The sequence below is a fragment of the Rutidosis leptorrhynchoides genome, chromosome 3 (genome assembly GCF_046630445.1).
Source record: "Rutidosis leptorrhynchoides isolate AG116_Rl617_1_P2 chromosome 3, CSIRO_AGI_Rlap_v1, whole genome shotgun sequence".
Lineage (NCBI taxonomy): Eukaryota > Viridiplantae > Streptophyta > Magnoliopsida > Asterales > Asteraceae > Rutidosis > Rutidosis leptorrhynchoides.
Genome location: NC_092335.1, coordinates 176,547,882 through 176,556,697, shown reverse-complemented (window position 1 = coordinate 176,556,697; position 8,816 = coordinate 176,547,882). Strand labels below are relative to the sequence as shown.

At 37.5% G+C, this 8,816-nt stretch overlaps 1 protein-coding gene across 1 annotated transcript; it reads right to left on the bottom strand.

Annotated features, from left to right (window-relative positions):
• Window positions 1-7,507: 7,507 nt before the first annotated feature.
• LOC139900624 (uncharacterized) lies at window positions 7,508-8,062 on the bottom strand. Its single transcript, XM_071883388.1, has one exon. It carries the CDS (start codon window positions 8,060-8,062, stop codon window positions 7,508-7,510), a length of 555 nt encoding a protein of 184 aa, XP_071739489.1.
• Window positions 8,063-8,816: the final 754 nt, after the last annotated feature.

The following is an 8,816-nucleotide window of genomic DNA, read 5'->3' as shown; positions in this document are numbered from 1 at the left end:
TGACTAAGAAATTAGTAGAAGAGCCAATCCGTATAGTGGACAAGAGAGTCACAAAGCTAAGAAAGAAACAGATTCCAATGGTGTTAGTGGAATGGCGGCACAGTTTAGGTTCTAACCTAACGTGGGAAACCAAGGAGTTAATGAGGGCGCGCTATCCCCAATTATTTGACCTTGACTAGATTCCGAGGACGGAATCTTCTTAAGGGGGTAGATTTGTAACATCCTCAATTGGTCCTAGCTGAAGATTACTAAATTGCCCTTAAGTTGGTGTTGTGTTATTATATGCTTTTATTTTTATTTAATGTTTATTATTATTTAATGATGTGGTTAGGACCAGTTTGTAACAAGGGTCACAGAACATGTTTGTTTATTTAATTTGGACTTTGTTTGGGTTGCCAAATGATGTACGAAAGATATCAGATAACACTGATAAATACCCGTGTGTTGCACAGTGTGGGAATTTAACCCAAATATGATGCCTAGTGTTACCATTTCTTGCATTTTCCAAATTCTTCCCAAAACACACTCGTTCTTCATCTCCTTCACCTACTTCAAACCCTAATCTTTAATCCTTGTTCTTGAGCTTAAATCTTTTACGTTATCTTGTTCCTTGTGATTTACTGATTCTATCAAGGTAAGAATCACAAGATTTCATGCTTTAATCTTTGAGAAATTTGAGTTTTTGTGTAAGTTTTTACAAAATGAGTAATTTGAGTCAAAATGGTTAGATTTGATGTTGTTTGAGTCTAAATCTTGTGAGTTTATGTTTCTACATGTTTAGTGTCTTCGATTTGGTCAGTTTTGAGGTCATAATCGAGCTCTAAAGCAAGAATTGGTCGATTTTGGGTGAAACCCGTAATTTTGTTCTTCAGCTTCTGCAGATAAAGACAGTCGGCTGAGTGTCTCTTGACACTCGACCGACCAACTCGACCATCAACCGAGTGTGTTTGACCCACGGCCGAGTGTGTCTGTGAGAGACCATCTACCGAGTAATCAGACACTCGGCCGAGTAAGTGAAGACAGTCGGCCGACTGTCTCTGACAGTCGACCGAGTTTTCTTTGGCAGTGAAATATTTTACTAAGTGTTGGTTTTTAGCCGTTATGCTGCCCGTTTGTATATTGATGATCAGGATGTATATTTTGAAAAAAAAAAATTTAGCGGACGCTTTTTGATACAAAAATTTCTGTATTGTGTTGTTTGGTGTTAACGGACAGCAACTAACTTGATTTGCCTTATGTTTAGGTGATAAGGATAAGAAAGCCGCTCAGTAGTAGATTATCTGAGCTGGTTGCTGGTATTTGGTGAGTGGGACTAACTGAAGTATATAGTATAGAGTAGCATGTTATATTATGATTGTCATGCTTGTTAGATATACTTACTGTTGTGGTTAGTTAGTATGTTGTGATGACTGCATGTTAGTTGATGCTTGTCTGCTGGAGCCCAGTACGTCCCTATTGTGTGGTAGCCTCGGTAGGAGAGATCAACCTGCTGGTTGGGTTCCTCATGTGGCAGCCTAGACAATCGAGGTGTATATATATGTAAATGACGCGTCCGTCACTTGTGGATTATATATATATACACACGGTGGTGGAGGAACTTCTGGTAAGCCCCAGTCCGATCAACTGGTGGTTAATGGTTTGGCTGAGCCGCCAGAGTCTCTGTAGACGGCACTTGGGTGATGTTTGTGTGTTAGATTTTGTGACACGATTAGTATGACGGTTCCTGTATACTATTGCCTGTAGTTAGTCGTACTCACTTAGCTTCGTGCTAATTCCCCTCCATCTCCTCCCTGCAGGTTGTTAGCTTTTGTAAGTGATGCATTTTGGGGAGAAGACGGGCTTGGCGATGTTATGTTTGACTATGAAGAAACTCTGATGTGTCTTTTCCGTTAAAACTGAATTTTGGTTGTAATGTCACGTGACACTAGAATTATTGTTTAATATTAAATGATTTGAATATGTAATTAAATATGTTTATGTTATTGTAATGGTTAACTAATACTAATGCTTCCGCCACGTTTAAAAAAAAAAAAAATTTAGTAGTGTCACATAATATGTGTATGTGTTCATTGTGCTATAGGTGGCGGAAGATATTGCTCACATTTTGTGCTGATTAACGAACGTTCGAGCTCTCAAGTTGAGTATATAGGCGGTAAATGGGTCGCACGTCATTGACTTGCGATTGAGCAAGTGGTGAAGCGTGATTTGGATGGGAATTTTATCCTAAATTGTGCTTACTTGCCTAACAAACACTAGCAATGGTGGTGGCAATAAGCCTTGTGTGGTTATCACATTTGTGATTAGGGTACTGATCCGTTAGCATTATATGTAGTGAGTGTTATTACTTATGTTTGTATGTATGCCATGCTTAATAGTTATAGTATTTTTTACGTTTATATATTCACTAAGCTTTTTGCTTATTCCATTTTGTTGTATGAATTTTCTAGGTGATGTTAGCTCTAGCGACAAAGGCAAAAGCAAGTCTTAGTTTGATTAGCAAGTAGGACTCTTTTGGTAAGTGAATGTTCGTGTTAGGATTTAGCAACCAAACAAGACAGGTGATTTATACTAATTACCACACCCACGAACGACAAACGAATAACAAAGCATAAATAAATAAAGATAAACGACACATGATTTAACGTGGTTATATCCCAACTTTAAAACACAGTGAAGTGTTTACTCCACGGGCGCAAACTAGAGATTTTTTACTATAAATTTCGTGAACACATTGTATGGGTTACATAGGGTGTTTATATAGACAAATCTACACAAGGAAATAAATTTGGGGGCAAGCTACCAAAATCTAGAATATTTTGACCGAATACCATTCTTGCAACCGCAACTAAATTCTTGTGTTCGCGAGTTTTGTTTGCTCAGCAAACCTTTTCTCTGATGTGATTCTTGCGACCATAACTCTAAACTAGCGGTCACAAGTTTCACAGAATCGACAAACCTTGTTTAATTTGAACTTCGCACTCCAAAAATCTCCCAATCTGTGATGCCCCGTACAAAACCATCGTGTACGAATCATCAACAACAGGATCATTACAAGGTTAAGTACTATATGCTGTAATAAAATAAGTTGCATTCACGATTTTAATACATGAACAAATGGAGAAATAACTAATTACACAAGTAGTAAGTTCATGGGTTTCATACTTTTAAAGATTTAAACCTAAGTCTCGATCTTTAAGGAAGTAAACTTTAAAGTTTACAACATGAGCTTCAAGTATGATTTTTACAACCATGAACTTACAATCTTTTAAAACAATAGAGGTAGAACATAAACTTGGGAGTTTTGTTCTTGCATGTTCTTGTTAACACAAGATAAATGAAGAATCAAACTAGAAAGTTTGCTTCTTAGTAATTTGTACGTAACAATAAGGAACTAGTAATCAAAACAACTACAAGTAAGTAACAATAACAAGAACAAGTAACAACAAGTAAATGATGATGATTAAAGGGGTGTTGTGGTTCGGTTTTAGCAAGGAGAAAGAAGAGAGAATTGCTCATAATACTTACAAGAACTAGAGAGAAAAAGAGAGAAAATAGATGCAAGGTTGAAGTGTGAAAGGGTGAAGTGGAACAAGAGTTTATGTAGTCAAACTTGGAAACCAAAAACCTCCCTCCCCATGCCTTGTGGCCGTGATTTTCCACCACCAATGAGGGTGGGAGATGCCCACTACTACTTGCATGCTTATTGACTAAAAGGATGGTAATTAAGGGTGCTTGTATGGGGATGAGGTGCAAGTAAATGGTAAATAGATTTTTACTAAGTTTTTCATCTAGTTAAATCCTAAGGTAGTACTTACATGGGTGTTGGGCTAATTAAGTCCATTAAAGTGTAGGGTGGGCTTATAAGTCCATAACCATGAGTCCACAACATTTAGCAAGCCCAAGTTCAAGTAATTCACAAATTATTCCAACTAAAGCCCAAGTAGTTAACTAATAACCATAGTTAATCAAAATGATTAATAAAACTAATCATGAATGTAAATAATATTCTAAAAATATTATTCGTGTAATGTACGCGTGTCACAAGGACGTTTCGGGCATTAAAGAATCAAGTACGGGCAGTCATGGCAACATGTAAAAGTAATAACATACATTCGTTTAATCACACGTATTAATAATAATAATTATTAATAAATAAATGTTGGAGAATCCAGGGTCGTTACACAATCAAAGGAGACATTAAACAACCTTCACCCACCCGTCACTATATTTCTTCAACAAACCCACAATAACTATAGATTAGCCGATTACCAACTCCTTTTGATAACGCCGGATGAGACACCTAAATCACGTCGCACTTCACTCATTAGCCTACGAGCAAGTGAAGTATTTCGGCACCAAAAACCACCGCTGAGCGATAATCCAATCTCTTATTTACTAGCTTGGGCCATCTCGATTTCTATCGCCACCATTTTCTAACACGAAGATAATCTTCTTACACTAAAAGACAAATTGAAGCGAGAGAGACTTTAATCTTAGGATTCATCATGAGACAACAACGCCTCACACATCGATCTAGACATGTCCAATCCCGAACACACATGTCAACGACCACTTGTACAGATTATACCCGTCTATCTATGATTTCCTTCAACAATAAAAAAGGAACCCCAATAGACGCCTTTGTAGACTATTCTTCAAGATACCCTAGTGAGAACGCAATCACCACCTTGAAGTCTACAAACTTTTCAACTTTCCGCTTTCTTGTTGGTACACTAACCTCCTCATAGCTCTATGAATTTCACAAACCCCATCTGCTCTCCCAAAAACACTCCCACTGTACGAGCAAGAAATTAAACCGCTGCTTTTGAGAAGACACTTGGTTCGTATTACCGGTTAGTCACAAATTTCTTTGTCATCGGAGAGTAGAACAATTATTCGAAGCCCTAGTGTTACCCGAAATTAACACACTAATCTGAGAACATTGGAGAAACAAGTCTCTCAACCATCTCCATAACTCCACTAGTTGTCTAACTCCCACTAGCTCGATAACTTCAGTCGGTTACCAAACTCACACCGAGTTTCTAACACCCTCAAAGATCCTAGAAAGCTCAAGTTCTTGGACTTACACGATTATCTGTCCCTTTTACATCACCTAAAGACTTTTAATTGATCACCCTCGAAGAAGAACGCTCCATTTGTTGAAACATCAACCAAGAACAGAGCAACCGTCGAACGCGTTCTATCCGACTCCCTTCGACAATCAATTTACTTTAGTGACAAGGAGCTCTAATCCTTCCCATACTCTATAGACCATGGAATATCAGACCATACACTTGGTCATCCCATTTCAATACACGTAAGCAACAAACTTCCCACGATAACTCCCACTATCGACTTTCAAACCCGATGCACCTCGTTCATTACAACACCGCCAAAATATGAGTTAAACCACCATACTGAGCTCCCTTAACAAACCCACATCTCTTAAAAATAGCTCGTATCGTTCGAAGTTTTCGAGAAAAAACCATCTCGTGCACGCTTCATCAAACCCGAAAAATTTCATCCTGAAAACTGCCCAGATTCGAAAAATCATATCTCAAGATCTAACAGTCAGATCAGCCTAAATTTTTTACCACGTGTAGATCAGTGTGTCTGATAACAACACCCAAAACATCAAGTTGATCCAACGGTAAATGAACCCTCTACGAATTTTCTACTATAGCAGCTCCTGAAACTCCTAATTTGAAATTTCAATCATTCTCTCGCATGGGATCGCGAAGAACGAGAACTCAGATCCAACACCCGGATCTCCAAACAAATCTCTCGGCAATAAACCCATTGACCCGACCTTGACTCCGTACCCTTCCCGAAAAAGAACCACCATCATCATACAAATGACGCGTACGATTGCATGATAACTTTTAGAACCGTTACTCGAATTTCTATGTGATCAACTCACCTGGATACATAGACATATCCATGAGTTCATTGCGACCAACTGAGTCATCTATTATCGGTACGTGTTGCAAGAAAAATCCCTAGCCCGTCGTTTAACCTAAACCAAAAAACGAATCTGATCAGCAACAACTCGTTTTTTTTCTTCTTGCTTCCAATTCGCAATCGCTCCCAAACTTGATACCTTGAGCTCATGATACCACTTGTTAGGATTTAGGACCCAAACTAGATAGTTGATATATACTAATCACCACACCCACGAACGACAAACTAATAATAAAGCATAAATAAATAAAGATAAATGACACGAGATTTAACGTGGTTATATCTCAACTCTAAAACACAGAGAAAGGTGTACTCCACGGGCAAGCTACCTAAATCTAGAATATTCTGGTCAGATACCATTCTCGCGACCGTAACTAAATTCTTGTCATCGCGAGTTTTGTTTTCTCAGCAAACCCTTTCTCTAATGTGATTCTTGCGACCATAAGTCTAAACTCGCGGTCACAAGTTTCACAGATTCAGCAAACATTGTTTAATTCTAACTTAACACTCCAGCAGTTCGATGTCCTGTTCCCCCAAGGATGCACCACTTGATTTGTTAGTGTTCCCTTGAAGTCTTTCGTCATATGTTTTAGCTTGATTTAGTACAAGTATTTTGAAATTGTTAATTGTATGAAAGTCACTATGTGTGTGTTTGTTTTAGTAGCATAATGTGTGAAAATGGTGTGCAAAAAGTACTTTGCACAATTAACAAGGAATATATGATGTTGTTCTTGGTTATAGTGTGAAAGTTCAAAGTTAGGGGTCTTTTGTGTCAAGTTTTGTGAGTCAAAAAGGCTGCTTTGTAATGCAGGCCCGGAACATGCTTGATGTATGCCGCGTACCCTTTGTGGGTGATGCACGTTATACTTAAAAACTACTACAGGTCAGAACCTGTTTTAGCGTGTGTCGCGCGTTTTATTAGAAAAATCGAGTCAAGGGTGTTTCAATTATCGTGCAACATTGCGACTCGTGTTGTTTTCGGTCATGATTCTAAGTCTTCGCGACTTAAATTTTATACATTGTCGCAGATATGGCTTGCGACGTATTTTTAACAATTACAAGTATTTGAAGGCGAATCCTTATACTTAGCTACCAAAATGAGCGTTTTGATTAATAATCAAATACTATAGCAAAACCAATACTAAAAGGGATAAAGGTTTAGTTTTTAGTTATGTGGCCCATAGATTTAATGGTACTTCCCTGGAAGCACTACAATTTACAAACCGCATGAAAATACCGGCCAAGCTACGTATATCTTCTATGGCGATAAACCATAAGAGCACTAAGAGTCGTTCAGTGTTAAATCTCACTGTTAAATTTAACACTGGATTTAACACTGATGCCAAAACAGGGAAAATCGTTCAGTGTTAAATCTCAGTGTTAAATCATTATTTAATTATTTTTTAAACACTTTTAATAATATTATATAGTTTAATTATATATTAAAAATATAAAAACAAATGCAATTCTAAATTTCATTAATAAAAAATTACATTAATTAAAAAAAAATACTTAAAAATACATTATTTAATAAAAAACACAATACTTAATCCGTCCCCGACGTCTCACGATTAGCCCATACATGTTCAACCAAATCCGATCGTAGGCCCTCATGCAATTCCCTATCTCGTAATTCTTTAGTCCTCCTCCTGTAAGTTTCGCACCTCTCGATCCAAGTTGTTTGCATATTACGAACGGGTTCGTAAACCCAATCATTTTCGGTTAGAGCAAAAACATTATCTTCAACAATTATATTGTGTAAGATAATGCACGTATACATCATTTGTTTCATAAGATTGATGCTATATGCCCTTGCCGGTTGTTGTAGTATATGCCAACGCCCTTGTAAAATAACAAAAGTCCTCTCAACATACTTGCGAGCCGCTGCTTGTTTCTTCGAAAAGTACTTACGTTTTTCATCATTTGCACTTGAAAACGCCTTAACAAATGATGCCCACCCGGGATATATACCGTCGGCTAGATAATATCCTCTTTTGTACTCAACGCCATTTACAGTAAAAGGAATGTCTTCTATTTCTTCATTAAGCATTGAGTTGAAGAGATTACTAGCATTCAAGACGTTTAAGTCGTTGTTTCCCATCATTCCATCATTCCAGGTAAACCGTGAATATCTTCGTGAGCTTCATACAATCGTTTGATATCATCCGTGGTAGGCTCTCGCATATATTCATCTTTATATAAATCAATAATACACTTACAGAAGTTCATTAGCATTTCACGACATGTTCGTTCCGACTTGCAAGTACTCGTCAAAAAGATCGGGTGTATCACCATAAACTAGTTTCCGTAGAGCGACATTTATTTTTAAGTATGTACTAATACTCAACTTGCCGCGCGCATCAACTCGTAAATGAAAATACCTAAAATATTTAGGTAGCGGATCTTTACGGTAGTTGAGAATATCTTCCATAATTCGGAGAAAAACGCGACGCCGCATCCGAAACCTCCTTTTAAAATTATTGTTGGAGTATTTGCAACCTTCAACAAAATGGTCAGTAATAAGACGTAAATGTGCGGCTTCATGTTCACGGTCTATGTAACGACGTGTGTTTGAACTTTCCGCCTCATTTTCATTTTCTAACGCCTCGTTGTTTACTATATCGAGCACTTGCATCAAATACTTTTCGTTAGACGATGATGTCGAAGACATTTTATGAAAGAAAGGAGTTAATTTGGAGAAGGAAGTATTTGTTTGAAGAAATAATGTTGTTGTGAAATGAGTATAAAATGTAGATATATATATAGAAGAAAAAATAAAATAAAATAACGGATATATTTTCAAACTCAACACCATTACCAGCCTGACGCTGATCCCCACGCCGGTCTTTAATGGC